The 16,374-nt window shown below is 44.6% G+C and overlaps 1 protein-coding gene across 2 annotated transcripts in view; it reads right to left on the bottom strand.

Moving 5' to 3' along the window:
* Positions 1-787: 787 nt before the first annotated feature.
* fbln2 (fibulin 2) overlaps positions 788-16,374 on the bottom strand; it is a 37,531-nt gene continuing 21,944 nt past the window's right edge. The window contains exons 8-18 of one of the 2 annotated variants that reach the window (XM_028998469.1): positions 15,052-15,153; positions 13,323-13,463; positions 10,550-10,684; positions 8,679-8,816; positions 7,915-8,058; positions 7,378-7,506; positions 6,965-7,090; positions 5,033-5,149; positions 4,361-4,489; positions 2,985-3,108; positions 788-1,926 (exon numbers count right to left, since the gene is read on the bottom strand). In XM_028998469.1, the coding sequence (XP_028854302.1) occupies positions 1,572-1,926; positions 2,985-3,108; positions 4,361-4,489; positions 5,033-5,149; positions 6,965-7,090; positions 7,378-7,506; positions 7,915-8,058; positions 8,679-8,816; positions 10,550-10,684; positions 13,323-13,463; positions 15,052-15,153 (1,640 nt within the window). In that variant the 3' untranslated portion in view covers positions 788-1,571. The remainder of the gene's footprint in view (positions 1,927-2,984; positions 3,109-4,360; positions 4,490-5,032; positions 5,150-6,964; positions 7,091-7,377; positions 7,507-7,914; positions 8,059-8,678; positions 8,817-10,549; positions 10,685-13,322; positions 13,464-15,051; positions 15,154-16,374) is intronic. The other variant, XM_028998470.1, reaches the window with a different exon arrangement.

Below are 16,374 nucleotides of genomic sequence, written 5' to 3'. Positions count from 1 at the left end.
TGCTAATTGTGATGTACACATTCATATCAACTAAGCGGACTTATCATGGTTGTATTCATGCTGATAGTTGGCTGGGGTTATCTGAAGGGATGGTCCACACAGACTAATGCACTGCTGTCTTTGAGCGATGCACACCCTTTCTGATACGGTAGACAATGGCAGGGGGGCGTATCTGAGCTGCAGGGCGTAACAGTCGCATACGATAAGAGCAGGCCGATGAGTTTGAGTGGTGAAAGGCACGGCGCAAAGGCAACACCTATACAAAACAATAAAACCACTTTATAATGGGAAGGGAATATGAATTAAATGCAAATGTAGTGACATCAGAACAAAAACACGCACATCACATGAAGTTTAGAGATGGAGAATGCATGATTCACAGGAAAAAACTTTGGTAAGAGCTGGAATAGTGACACGTTGAGTACGCTGCAGTTCCTATTTTCACCAACAGATGGAGGCCTATGCCTGTAGAGTCCAATTAACAGGCAGAGCGACATTAGTGTGGGCCACAGAAGCACTAAGAACACGAAATATTTACAACAAGGCCATGGTTCATTCTTTCATGTGCTACAGAGAGTGATGCAAGAATCTTTTCAGACTCACTTAACAGAATAAGTCTGCAGGAAATTTGTCTGCAGGAAATAAAACAGTTAATCAGCATAATAAAACATCAGATCCCTGCCCAGCAAGACATCAGACCACACCATTTGATTTTATAGCATGATTAAAAGTGGTTTCAGTCAGTGTTTCTGGTTTTTGGAGCACATACGCAGCGAACAAAAAGGAGAATTAGTCTCATATTTTTTTTTATTGAGTCGGTTGGTAATTCTGCAAATGCAATAAAATTTGAGTGTGCTAACATTTGCACAAGCACTGTTTATACAATGCTGTTATATGAGTTGAAGTGGAGGTTTACCCTGAGAAGAATGTTCTACACAGTTCTATACACTAAAATACTTGTGTCCAGTATTAGAAAAGCTATAAAACAAATAATACTTATGATAAAATAAACATTCTCAGTGCTTAAATTTAGCTCACACGGGGCTGTGTGAATGTCAACTGCATTTGTGTATTGCTGTGCTATGACTAAAACACTTTTACAAATATTACACAGCCATTCAATTGTCAAACGTCGCCAGCTATGCCAATACATGATTGTCTTGCACTGTCGTAAAGGCTGGTTGGCTGCTAGTTATAAGTGCTACGAAATGAAACCAACGCAGTGAAGAGTAGAGTCATGACTGTAACAGTACTGAACTGCTGCTGCCTTCAAACCCAACAGATTTATCATCATGCAAAAAGAAAAAAAAAGTGGGAAGAAGAAAGGATAAAGTTCTTTGTTCTCAAAAGTTATTTCTGGGAAGTAATGAGGGGAAAATAATTAAAGGAGGTGTCTCTGAAGCATTCATCAAACAGGAGCTATGGGCAGTGTGGACTGCCAAACAGCCAACAATCAATCACCACAATGAGCGGAACCTCAAGAGATCCCCGAGTTCAGCACCATACGAAATCTCAGGTCAGGATGAGGGTGTGTGTGTGTGTGTGTGTGTGTAAGAGAGAGAGAGGTCTGCTCAGAGACTGCTGGCCGTGATGAAGACGTAGATGCGGGCGAGGAACGTGGTGAAGGTGCCCTGGCGCAGCAGCTTCATCTCCACATCGATGAGGAAGTCGCGTGGTTCCCTCACAGGCCTCTGCAGGTACACCGCACCAGTGAAACTGTTGAGACGGCGTGTGCTGAAGTAGCCGTCCTCGTTGCCACGGGTGATGCTGATGATGATATTGTCTCCGGCGTAAGCGGGAGAGGGTCCGATGCGGAAGATCTGGGCTGGGATGATGATGTTGGTCTGGAAGCTCAGCTGGTAATAGGTAATGCGAAGGGGAAGGTTCTGGCAGTCCAAGAAATTGGGACAGCTACGTTCACAACGCCTGAGGGAGACCAATAAAAGAAGAAAAAAGATGAAGACCAATCTGTACCGAGAGTAACTAATGAGAGAAACCAAACCTATTGTCATTAACAACCAGTCTGATCCAGACTGACTAGCCATGGGATTTGTTTCTTTGGAACTCCACAGATCAATTGATCAATTGAGAGTCAATGTTTGGAAGGGAACGCACCCAGGGCACACAGTGAGATGTGGCCTCTGATTTTAACCCATCACCTGAGGGACCAGTGGGCAGCCATGGAAGGTGTCATTTGTCATTTTGATGTAGATGGTTCATATTTGAAGAATAATTCATGTCATTTACATCATTTAAGTTTACTCAACCGTTCAATGATGCCCATGGAACATCATGGGCATCCTAAAAAAAAAAGGAAAGGTGGAAATTTAATTAAGCATTTTCTGTGTGAACTGGAAACCAGTAGCTATAAGCCAGAGGTGTTCCGGGTGTTTGGAGTTTCTCTCAAGAGTGCTGAATGCTGGCTAAGCCCTTTGGCGCAGCGTTTGCTGTTAAAAGGCCACTTGTGTACCGGCCCTGCCGGTGGCCAGTGTGTGTTCATGAGGCTCCCTCTGAGTGTGTCTGAAAGAAAAAATAAAAACTGGCCAACCTGCCAGAGGAAGGAACCCCAGAAAATGAGCCGCGGGCCAATCAGAGGCAATCCGATGTCAACTCTCAGCTCAACAGAAACCGCACTCTGTTAGGAGCAAATCTCAACAATGCAAGCGGCAGCCATAAATTTCCTCACAACAACAAGGCCACTGCTCTCCATATGACAGGGTCAGGGGGCCTTTTAATTCCTCATTACAGCAACGCATTCATCACTGTCCACACTGCAGAGCCACAGAGCCTCCACCCTGACCGCCCCCCACAATCTGTGGTCAGTCCACCGCAGGCACGCATTCCTCATTTCTTATGCCAGATTCGACCTGCAATTTGCTTTTAATCCATAATCTGTGGATTAGGTTCAGGGTGTGGGGTGAAGTGAAGAAACATAAGAAAAACCTTGTTTACTGCCCTGAAAAAAGTCATTATGTAAAACGTACGTGTCCGACACCTTCCTGTAGTTAGCGGGACATGAGAATGACAGGCACCGGAAACTTCCCTGGATGTTGTAGCAAGTCTCCGACACGGAGCAGTTGTGGGCTCCAGTAGCACATTCATCAATATCTGAGGAAGACACAGACAAGAGAATGAAAGAATGAAAAGTAACATATGCTATTTAGATTACAGGCACAGAAACTAAGAACAATTTCCCAAAGATCTTGTCACCCCATTTATGCTTTTATTATGTGCTTGTGTGATGTTTACACATAAATGTTCACATCCTGGCCCTGACAGGTCTCTGCCATAAGGGGTCACTATGGGACAAAAATACAATATCCTCAACATTGATTGATGTGTTGTCATTCTGTAGCCCTATATTGGCCACATTGTACTTCCCTTCTCACCTATTCTTTTTCTTTCCTCTCTTTGTTCGGGGCTTTGTGTTATTATGACCACAACATGTACGTCTTTGGCTATTTTTCCATCACTCTGCCTCATTGGCCTCCCCCTGATGTTTTTGCTTATGGTTGAATAAAATGTACCACTTGCATTTGCCTTTCCACACAGCATGACATCTATTCAATTGTGCGCAAGGGGATAGAATTTTATTATCAAATTATGTTGTTTTTTCCAAATGATGGTAGAATATGTGTTATTTATGGCAGAATTGGGGCTCAAGCTGGTTCAATTCCCACTTTTTAAAAATACTTGTACTTTGTTTCAGGACATTTTTGGAGGTGAAGATCAGTGTAGCACAGAGCTGCAGCAAGCCCTTAACTGTGTAATTGCAGGTGAATTATATCGGAGCCATCAGACCCTGGTTTGTCAGGGAAGCTCCAGTCTTCAGTGTCCATGAAGGTGAGCCAGAAGTCAATAGTGGCCCTCAAGTCTCAATTAATTATGCATTTCAGGCCTACTGATAGAGCAACTGTTCCAGCTCACCAGCTCAGATTCTTGCTTTACTTCTCTTGCCTTTTGAATGTTAAACCATAACTGTAAATCTTCTCTTAGATTTGGTGTTATGAAGCTCAAAACTACAATGTGGAACAGGGGTTTGCTCTCTGAAAGCTTATGTTTAATTTAGTTAAATTAAGACCTGCTCCAGAGCACCACAGGCTTCCATCTAAAACCCCTCTGTTTCATTTAGACTTCTGCTAAATCTTCTGTGTGACACTGCAAAAAAGTGGGGCTTAATTTGAAGCCATGGAACCAAAACGGGCACTACAGAGCTAAACACAAATTTTTTATGAGAGTCTATGGAGAAACACTGAGCCCAAATGAGGGCTTCCACACACACAATATAGGCAACTGAGCACATTGGTGCCCACATCTCAACACATTACCCACCCAAGGAGTTGTCATCATGGTACTGTACCTCGACAGGTTCGGCCATTGGGGGACATGGTGTATCCGTGAGGTGGGCAGGTGCACTGGTAGCTGCCGGGGACGTTGACGCATTGGAAGGCACAGAGGTGCCCGATGCTCTGGGAGCACTCGTCAATATCTGCAGGCAAACAAGGACAAGCCATTTCCCCCCATCACACTAGTTCAGACCATCCAGACGTGACACTCTCCTCATGTGGATATACAGCCATTGCCCTGCAAGCCTAAGACAGACAGGGCTGAAAGATAGATCCCAATGTGTGTGTGTGTGTGTGTGTCATGCTGTTGTAAAAGAGTGACATTATCTACCTCTTTGCGTCTCTTCAGTAAAGCCACCCCAAAATCAATCCTGCATTATGACAGCAGTGAGGTTATTGATCTGGGGTCTGGACTAAAGGAAGTGTTTTATTATTCCTATATCAATAAGCTCTGTGCATCTGCTTCTGTGCCACTCCCAGCTGTCTTTTTAAAACTTATCTCTGAGGCAGACGCAGAAATAATTAAAGGGGGGCGTTTGAAGTCTATCTGCGCCTCAATCAGCCGTGGAGAATCACTGAAGTTTCTAGAGCATCCGAGGCTCTTGAGGCTTTTCTCCTCCGCAAGCCCGAGGTCTTTTCCTCAACTTCACAGACTCCTCAGCCTTTATAGAGAGGGTGCATGTTACCTTCACAGGCGTGGCCATCCTCTTTCAGGTAGAAGCCCTGTCGGCAGTAGCACTGGTAGGAGCCGTAGATGTTGGCACATTCCTGGCTGCAGGGGTTGTTGTCACATTCATTTATGTCTGGGTGAAGTTAAACACGTACCATATTAGTGCACTTGAGGTGAACCGTTTTGACAGCGAGGTGCTGTACCATCATACACATTCAAAACCATCTGGACAGATTCATACTCTCCAGCCAGCACAATAAACCCAAAGGGATTTATAATATCACTTTTAATAGCATCAAAACAGGGTCCAAAGCTGGGCCACACTTGCCAAAAGGTGTTTTCAAGTCCCACCCTGGACACACTCTCATAGTTTATACACAAATAGGCACTTGGTATATATATAGAGTCTGTGTTTCAGTGTTTTTAGATCTTTTTGTCAGTTGTTTCTGTGGTGTATTGAAGTATAATTACAAGCATTTTTTTAAGTTTCAAAGGCTTTTACTGACAATTATATCAAGTTTAAGCAAACTAAATGTGTCCTCTGCACTCAACCCACCACCTTAGTGAGCAGTGAGCAGCCATGAAAGGAGCCCAGAGAGCAGTGTGTGGGGACGATACTTTGCACAGTGGCACCTCAGTGGTACCTTGGACTCAAACCAGCAACCTTCTGATTATGGGTCCATTTCCTTACCCACTAGACAACCACTGCCCCTTCATTTTGGACTCCAAAATTTAACAAAACAATCTATCAATAATTTCTTGAAATGTCTATGTGCTTCATGATGTCGTTTATGGCACAGCTTTTTGTGTATTATTGCTGAATTGTGTTATATTATATTTTTTTAGCCGGACAGTGGTGGCCTAGCGGTTAAGGAAGCGGCCCTGTAATCAGAAGATTGCCGGTTCGAATCCCAATCCGAAGCAAAGCACCGTCCCCGCACACTGCTCCCCGGGCGCTTGTCATGACTGCCCACTGCTCACTCAGGGTGATGGGATAAAAGCAGAGGGCACATTTCGTTGTGTACACATGTGAGGTGTTGCAGTGTATCACAATAACAATCACTTTCCCTTTCACTTTCTTATATTTAATACAAGACATCACATAGATATACTTTTCAATGTAAATGAAAAGCCTTATAAAAAGTTTAGACAGAAAGTTTCCATTCCAACCTTCTTACCTGATCATAATTAAACAGTGGTGGGAATGAAAACTCTCCTTCAGGATGGCCACCAGGAGCAGAATTGGTGAGCCGCTGCCCTAACTTATCATGGAATCGTATCTCTATCACTAGCAAGTTAAGAAAAGGAGTGATGTGTAAAAGAGCAAATTCATATGGATTCCGCAGCGTAATTAAAAGTCGTTCCTTGGTTCAGTGGCCCCATGGGCCAAACAGAGCGTCACCACAACAAAAGCTAACGACTACCCTCCTACAGAACACGGGGACGTTCGCTGGCTTCTAATTTTGTACCGAACATCGTTCAGTTCCTAAACTGCACCTCAGGCCAGACTCCTCTGCCGGCGTTTTAAATGAATACGTTCACCTCTGTGTTACAAGCACCTGGAGAGGCAGCTCGGAGGTGGTTGGACGCTTGATGAAGCTCCAAAATGTACAGTGTTGACAAAGCCAACAGCTCTGTTTCGCGAGGCGAGGGACCGGCCCTGCGGGCCCCAGCTGATGGACTGCGCCTGAATCCAGATCCCATTAAGAATGCATTAGCCGCCTGTCCGCCGACCACGGAGACCGTTGAGAAAATTAAATTCACGCGCAGGCGGCTTGCAGGTGCCTTCGGATCTAAACTGCCCGCCGTCGAAAATGATCCTCGGCACCCGCGCCCAGTTAGGGAGGCCCGGCGTGACGTTGCCGTGTAAACACTGTATTTGTCCCCATTAGCCAGAGCAGCTGGATGCATGTTTTTTCAGGGTTTTTTTTTTTTTTTTTTTTTTTACCTTCGCAGTTCTTTCCGTCGAAGGCCAGAGAGAATCCAGCCGTGCAGGAGCACTGGTATGAGCCCGGCGTGTTCTCGCACGTCTGGGCGCACAAGCGTCCCGGGTAGCGCCAGCACTCGTTCACGTCTGGCGGGCGAGAGGGGAAGAATTGGGTAGAAGTCACCCTGAGCTGAGTACCGAGTACCTTATTTATTCATCATGGGCTAATCCGGGGAATCCGGACGGGGAGAGCTCTTCCTGGAACACGGGCATGGTGGGAGATAAGACCGAATCCCGGGCAGCTGAGCCCAGACAGAGGCACTGATACGAAATGTGTCACCTTCATCCATATTTAAGCACCCAGTCAGGTAAGCAGGGCAAGTTTTTATCCACGAGAACAGATACCAGCAACTGTTTTACCGGCCAGTACCTACCGACGCAGGTCTGGCGCAGAGAGTCGTACTGGTAGCCAGTCTGACAGTCGCAGCGGTAGCTGCCGGGGATGTTCTGGCAGATCTGGCCCTGGCCACAGCGGTGAACACCTGTCTGACACTCGTCCACGTCTGAGCACAGGGGGAAGGGGTGGAATTAAGCGGAACACACAACTATAGCGATATGCAGTGTGTGTGAGTGCACAGACCATTCACACTCCACCGAGTCGCACACTCACACCTACAGCCAATTTAGAGTGATAAAACTACCCAGCCTGCGTGCCTTTTGGTTGTGGGAGGAAACCAGAGAACCCGAAGGAGATGGGGAGCACATGCAAACTGCCACACTAACTGTGGCCCTCTGTGTATAAATCCCCCTCCACGATTGGCCATTACCGTGTAAATAAATAAGAGGTTGTGACCAAACATGGCCTACAGCTAGGCAGTGTAATTACACATGCACTGACACTGTGTGCACAAGCGTGGTCCGGCAGACAGAGCGGCGGAGGGAGGGGTGCGCTCTGCCCGGCAGGCTCTCACCGATGCACCTGGCCCCGTCCGGGCTGGAGTGATGGCCCTGGCTGCACATGATGATCTTGCGCTGGCAGGTGTAGGAGCCCACCGTGTTTATGCAGTTAAAGCCGGGCCTGCAGGCCTCGCTCAGAGTGGCGCACTCGTTGATGTCTGGAGAGCGGCCGAGAGGAAGGGAGAGGAGGAGAGCCCTCACTGTCAGGTACATTTTCCCACTTAACTATGATTATGCAGCCAAATATTTCCATAGAGTGTAATTGTATACTTTCGCTTCTGGAAGCAATTATTCTCTCAGAAATGTATAATTGCAGCCCGTTCATAACATTTACATCTGAATTTGATACAAATACCAGCATGGTTTGATGCAGTTTTTACACAGTAAAACTAAACGTCCCTTAATCTATCCATTTTTTTTATTTACTCAACATAAATGTGTATCTATTACTAACAAGGCAAAAAGAAAAAAGCCTGCAATTTACTATTGGGAGTGAGCACTCATGATTTGGGATATATTTTTTCATATTAGCAAAATATAAATTTTTATATGAATTAGATTCACTTTCTTTTCTGTCTTATAAATAGATATTAAATGAATAGAGATTCTCATGCTTAAAAACACAGAGCTTTGTTTTACCTCCAGTCATTACTTAAAAAGTGGATCATTAGCATGGTTAAACTGGCTATTATTGTAAACATGGGTCCCTAATTATCAGATCAAATGCATTTACACCCACACTTAAAAACACAGCGCCCACAAAACTGCCCTTGCTTACCTATGCAGTTGCCATGGGGGTCCTGGCTGAACCCACTGAAGCACTTGGGCTTGGGCTTGCAGGTGAAAGAGCCCTCCGTGTTCTGGCACTCCAGGCCGACGCCGCAGTTGTGGGTTCGCAGTACGCACTCGTCAATGTCTGTGAGAGAAGAGCGAGGCACACAAGGACAAGGTTTTCCTCAAAAGGCAATAATGTTTTCCACTCGGGCCGCTATACCGTTTGCATGTTTATTTCGTGGAGATGCCGTTCCATGTGCTAGTCGGCTCGGACCCTAGGGGGCACTGTGGCTTAATATCAAAGTCAGGAACACAGCTGTTCAGAAATCAGACTCTTGCATTTCTTCACCGAGAAAAGGCTTTTTATTTTGGTTCAGGCTGGCCCCCCCGGTACATGTAACAGATTTTCATTTTCCTCTTTGATTCACGAGGTTTTTTTTTTTTCAGATGACGTTCTGGAGCGATGCACCAGTGCCTGTAATTCACAAGCGGAAATGGATAGCCTTCGAAACATTTGATGGCTTCATATTTTCCCCCTTCCCTTTCCTTTAAGGACATCATTTGATCATTCTCCTTGTTAAATGATTGCCCAAATGCAATTGATACCTTGATTATCTCTCTCTTAACTGCATTTCTGTATTACAATACAGAATACTGGCAAGAGCATCTGTCCTTGCTGAAATCTTCAGTCTCCAGGCATACATGGCCATCGGTCGGCGTGCGCAGCTGACGCTCGCTCCAATTTGGCCTAAACTGAGGCACAAAGGCCCGAAGGCGCAGTCAGCCTCACAGGACGTCGCCACGCCGGCCGAGCTCGGAGTCAGGCTGATTAAACACTCCAACTCCTCACCTTCACCACCGAGAGGACGCAGGAAGGCAGGGAGCCGCCGTGAATCGCTTGGGCGGGTCAGGGGGTTTGAGGAGAGTGAGACTGCAGCTACTGTAGCCCTTCAGGATCGTCAACTTGATGACCTTGGTGGCTGTTTCGCAAGATGGCGAGCTGGCACACTACCACACAGGCCAATGTTTTTGTGTATAATGACCCATACTGGCCTTTCCACTGCCATATGTAAAAATCATGGTCAAAACAAGGCACTTTACAGGGCCTATAAATGCTAGAAATAAGCTTTTGTGACATCATCAGATTCTCTCTCACAAGTGAAAATGTGTTCCTTGATGTCGTGACATGGTGACATTGATGCTTCTCTACATTAGAATAAGTAGATCCTCACCACTGTCTCTAGATGGACTTTTGAGAGCATTCTGACCAGCTGCAAGACCCTACGGTGGATAGTGAGGACAGCAGAGAAGACCATTGGAGTCTCTCAGACATTTACAACGCACACTGCATCCGGAAAGCCACCGGCATTGTGAAGGTACTTTCCACAAGGCCATCAGACAACTGAACACTCAGGGACTTTCCTCTTTGAACTGAAACACACAGACACACACACTACCTCTGTTATATTGAGTAATATATTCTATTACTGCACTGTTCCATTTTGCACAGAAGTATTTGCACTATTTTTACTAGTTTTTTTACTAATACATGTAGCTCATGGAGAAACATTGTTTAGTTTCACTTATCGTCTAGTCTACTACCACCACCACCACATTTAAAGTACGTTATTAAGGACAACCGAGCTGATCAAAACAAGAAATGATCAAATATTCTGTGAGGGGATATGATGCTAACATCTTCCTTACACTCCTTACAACTGAAACAAACACTCTCTCATCTGTCACAATCATCATCTTGCAACTCATATGGCTGAGGAAATAAGGAAATTAACAACCAGGACACCCTTACTCATGACAAACAAGGGAAAGGGTACCGGCCCAGGGCTGCTCTAAATGAAAAAGTGACATACGCACCTTCACAGACCTCGTTCCTCGGCTGGAACCCCTGCGAACACATCACCTGCCTCTCGCACGCGAACGCGCCCAGCGTGTTCACGCAGCGCTCGTCCGCCTGGCATGTGTGCGTGTTGGTGATGCACTCGTCCACGTCTGCAGAAGAGACAGAGGGCCAGAAAGCAAGGATTAGAGTGTCATAACCACCCTCTGATTTATTTGCTGTCCAGCTCCCGCTGAGACCCTCAGGCTGATGAGGGTGAATTAAGGCGAATAATGAAGCGCGCATTCACAGACAAGCGGGGGGACGAGCGGGGGGACGCACAGTAAATACACGTAGCCTACAAGGACCTGGCTGTTGCAGACAGACGTGTTAGGACGGGAGGGGTGAGGATGTATGCAGACGAGAACGCGCTTTACTCTCCGATTTATCTTGCAAAATGTGGGACTGGAGGTGTCATAACAGTGCCGAGGACAAATGTCAGCCTTGTTGTGAGTGTCCGCAAGGTCCGAGGAAGGATAGGAGCGCAGGTTCCTAATCAGCGCTGCACAACAGCTAGTAAACACAGAGATCTACAACTGTCCAGGGCGAAGTGTCGAGTCACGACAATGGTGACAGCATTGTGTCATCGCTGCATGACAGGGAGACGGCAGGAGGGGGTGGCTTCCTAAGAGGCCTGAAAACGCTAATGGGCATCAGGGAACTCTGTTAGAACAAAGATGGACGTTTTTTTTAAAGTCTCAGTCAGGGACGCGCCCCCACCGTACCGCCATGTGTCCCTTTCCGGTGGTATCTGCAGGCACTTGTCCCCCTGGACGATGACAAGATCCATGCCGCTGCAGAACCGAAGCAAACAGAGGGTTGGGTTTAACTATGCGCGCCGAGACATCTCCTCCACTGGAGCAGATGTCGGGGAGAAAATTAGATGGGGAATAGTGCAGATTTGCAGATTTTGAGACTGAGGGATGTAACAGCGCTTCGAGCACTGGAGTCCCAATTTTTGTACATTAAAAGTAAATAAACGAGACATAATGTTTATTTACTTTTCATGCCATCTCAAGCCATTCTGGCTGCTGGACTCATTGTGGGCTCAAAAGCCTTGGACCTTGCCAGGTCTTGATGGACATCTTTATTTTCTCAGTTTCCGTGGCGAAGGTTGCCTGGCTGCGGGGCTTCGAGATGAAGTCGTGATGTGGGAAATAAATAAATAAACAAATGAATAAATTATGTGAGCAGCGCTAGGTCTCCATGTTCAGCCCACTCATACTGATGGACAGATGTTACTAGACACACACACACACAGACATACACACATTTATAATCAACACATGCACATGCAGACACACAAAAATACACAGGCCGGCTTTTATGATGTTCATACACACATGGCACCTGCACATATAACCATAAACACACATTCACACAAAAATACATATGCATATGCTTATAATCATCTACACCATCTATTTGTAAACACACCCACACAAAGATTCATAGCCATTAAGACACATATGTACATTCATATACACACACAAGCAGGAAATTGAGACCGTTCTCTTACAAATGCAAATGCACTTTAGCCCAACAAAGGCATTAGAGGCCTGGCTGACCAATGTGGAGGCGTGCAGCACAAAGACAACACACCACAGTGCATGATGGGAACTCCTTTTATCATGAGATCCTGTTTCTCATCACCACGGCCAAAGCTTTTGCCATTAAACAAGTCACAGCGCTCAGAGCGGACAACTGGTCAACACAGTTTGGCAAGCCATTAAAAGCTCACCACCACTCCCTTAGTTTAACAACTGATCACTCAGTATTTCCTTGGTTCTTAAACTGGTGGTACTCTATTGGTAATATTCACCGCTGCTGTGCTTTAAATACAGTGTAGTTATTATACTTAATACCCTCTATATAGTACCGTTAATATCCTCATTTGCTATTTGTGTGACTGCTGTGGATAAAAGGCAATAATAAATAATATTTATATCAGGAATAAGCTAGATAAATAGGAGATGTCTATGCTACTGTATTTCAATGCTGGTCATAATTGTGGTACTTAGAGAGACTTATAAGTTGGAACTGCTGCTGTAAAGGAAACCAGGGGTGTGGGTTGTTTAAAGTGTCTCTCTGTAGTGAGTTAGTATTCGTCCAATGATGTAATTGTTCCTCTGTATTAATCATTTTACACAAGCTTTACAAGAAAAAAAATCCTCATTAATGGTCCCCTATCATGAAAATTTCACTTTGTGAGATTATTTAACATTAATTAATAAGTTCCCCTTGTCTGTCTACGGTCCTGCAGTGGCAAGAAATGGCGATTCATGATGTGATTTCCACAAATGCCCGCTCACTTCTATAGGCCGCTCTCTCCTCCTTATTTGCATTTAAAGATACAGACACAAAAATGGCACGTCCTGGGGCAATCTCATTGTGCGACTGGATAAAAGTATCTGTTATTCTGGACCACAGCTGAATTTTGGAAACAGATGTCAGATACACTAAGACCTAAAAAAAAAATAATAATGCCGGGGAACCTTTAAAAAATTTTTACAGCAGCTATGTTACTCATAAGACACTCAACTCTGGATGCACACAGGGTTGTCTGCTGTTTGATTTAGAGACCCGTCCAGGCTTCTGTCCTCACAAGGACAAAGCTAATTTTGAGAGCAGTTCGACATTGTTCATCTGATATTACTATTAAGTGCATGGAAGATGTCTGACCTTATCTGCATTTCCTGGGTGTGACTCTTTCAATGGGTGTATGTGTGTGGCCGCTCTGGACTGTCTTACCCACACACTGACTGTTCAGGTTGTGCACAAAGCCGGCGCTGCACAGCTCATTGAAGGGAACGCACTGGAAGGAGCCGTCCCGGTTCACGCAAAAGTCCCCACGGAAGCAGTTGTGTGTTCCGCTCCTGCACTCATTCACATCTACAGGTACACAGGAACCAGTCAGGCTGGAACCCCCCCCCCCCTTCACACACACACCCACTCACACTCCAACCTGAACACAGCACAAAACATTCACTGGGGAAAAAAGGCTCAGCAATAATACAGAATGCTGGGGAGAGGCCACTTTAGCCAGGAACTAATATGTTGTGGTTGGCCGGCGGTGAGCATAGTGAATGTGCCGTTGTTTAATCGCTTTTTTTTTTACTGTGACACAAAAGCCATTTTATAGATCTCATGCACATAATTTCTTCCACATGAAAGCATCTCTTAAAAATGAAGACCATACATGTGCAATAATGTTTCTTAAAAAGGTCCAATGCATTAACCAACACCTACTGCCTACTAAAGCATCTTATAGTACAGAGACAAAAAGCCGTAATATACATAACTATATACATTATATACAATGTCTGTGTGTATATGTGTTGTAAACGACTACACTAGCTGGGAATAGTGTTAAGGAATGTAACGTCTGCATAAATACAGAGAGGCCCAATGAAATGCTGTGTTCACTAATACAAGTATGTCAATGTAATTGATCATTATTGATTAAATTAGAAACCCTTTCCAATAAGCTTAGTACAGCTGAAAACAGTTGCACTCATTAAAGAAGCAATTCAACTGGCGTTCTGACTATTTGGTACATAACGTATTCATGGTGTAATATTTTCTATTTAAACTCATTTCCTAATTTTACACATGTATGTATGCATGTACATTGTATACCTGTTTTATGTTCTTTCTTTTTTTTTTTTTTAGATGTCGGTAAAATCTACGGCTTTCCTTCATGGACGTCTTGGCTCAGCTCAACTAAGGCTGCTTTCTTTGTTTTGGGCCAGACAGTTTCAGGCTGCCCACCCGCACTGTAACATATGGGAGCACTTTGAGTGTGAGACAGCATGAGGGAGAGAGAGACAGAGAGCAAGCAAGTGAGAGAGAGAGATTTCCAATTCGTCCGATCAGATGGAGAATAGTGCCAGATCAGCACACAGTCCATATTCCAGGCTATTATGACAGCACTGAACCTGAACCTACAAAATATCAGCCACATTTTTTTTTTAAGGCTACAGATGTGAACTGCTCCAAAAACAAAACCGCATTCTGAAGCTGAAGTTCACTTCTTGCCTGTTTTCCTGTGAAATTTTCACATTTTGAGTTTTGATTTTAGATTGTCTCAGATTTTTCCTTTATTTATAAAGTACATTGAGAGTTGAACATCGGGGATTAGAGCGGGCGAACGCTGGAACCCTGAGGGAGGGTCAAGATGTGATATTGCAGATCAGTTTTAAACACAGTAATTGGTCACGGTTCTGCTGGACCGTAGGCGATGGGTTATGCTGTAAAGCCACAGAGGATTATGAAATCTCAAAATCGTTACACCTACTGTACTTCACAATGCAACTTAGTGTGTCCAATTATAATACTCTGAATCTGACATGGACAAGTCCTGCAGTGTGTTATTATGAAGATGTATTCCACTGTGTGTGTGTATGTGTGTGTGGATTGAAGAAGTTCATCTGATTGGCTTCAGGACAGTAATTCTTGAAGGATAAGACCAGGCATTTACCTTCACAGGTCTGTCCGTCAGCCATCAGAGAGAATCCTGGGAAACAGGAGCATTTGGGCTGTCCCCCAACCACAGAACACTTCTGGGAACAGCGGCTGCTTCCTGTGGGAGCGACACAAAGGTTCACGTTACATCAATAGTACATGTAAATGACTAGAATGAATGGAAGATAAAAATAATAATAAAATAATATTGCTCTTGTCAGTGTTTAGTTGGAGCCTAGTGGGTAGCACCCAATTGCCTATAATCCAGAAGACCCAGGTTAAGATCCCACTTACTACGCTGAGCAAGACACTTAACCCTGAGTGTCTCCAGGGGGACTGTCGCTCTAACTACTGATTGTAAGTCGCTCTGGATAAGGGCTTCTGATAAATGCCATAAATGTACATGTTTATTGCACTCTTTTATTTCCTTAAAGTAATTTTTATTGTGTCTGATCTTGCATTTGCCTTCACACAAGTGAAAGTGATTGTTTTTGTCGTTGTGATTCATGGCATTTCACGGCATTTCACAGCAAATGGTGCATACATCAAAATATGTCCATTTAACCCATCACCCTTAGTGAGCAGTGTGCAGCCCTTACCCACTAGGCCACCACTGCCCCACAAGCCATTAAAAATGAAAACATAAGTAATACTTGAGGTTTAATGCAACATATGGGCATGAAAGAATAAGTACGAGTTTCATTAAAATATCTTCTTGCCTTGATCACAGTGGTGCAGATTCGCTGCATCCTTTCCAGCAGCTTTTTTTTGTGTGTGTCCAGGCCCTCCAGGTACATTTTCAAGCAAGGACGGTGAATGTCAATGCACTGAACACACCTTGTTCTGTAACCCATAGTTTGAACCTTTATGGCTAAATTATGTGTTAGTACAGATTATAAAACCCTGAAAAGGCCTCAGCGATGTTTGTTTAAAGTTTTTCAATGGTTCTCTTGAGAAAAAAAGCAGCGAATAGTTTACCTGTTGTTGAGAGTGGGCCTACATAGTGTACATTATTTTGGTCAGATTTCATTTGGACAGGATTTTATGATGCTAGTACGCGAGTAAGAAATTTGGAGCACACATTCCAGAAGGTTACTTTTGGAAGAGTTCTGGCCGATCCCCTTACATTCTGAGAACAATGCATGTTCCACTGACTCAAGACATCAGGATAAGAACCCAATTTTCAACATGAAAGCTTTTAGTCTGATTTTAACAGCATACTGCAGTATTTTCACTGCACTTTCTGCCTCGAGCCTACAAAAAATGAGCTTCCCGCTCAGGAGGATGTCGACTTTACTGTCCCCAAATGGGATGAGTAACAGGTGGCGAATAACACTGC

The sequence above is a fragment of the Denticeps clupeoides genome, chromosome 12, assembly GCF_900700375.1.
Source record: "Denticeps clupeoides chromosome 12, fDenClu1.1, whole genome shotgun sequence".
NCBI classification, from domain to species: Eukaryota; Metazoa; Chordata; class Actinopteri; order Clupeiformes; family Denticipitidae; genus Denticeps; species Denticeps clupeoides.
The sequence above is the reverse complement of the archived record's forward strand: the minus strand, read 5'-3'. Positions and strand labels throughout refer to the sequence as shown.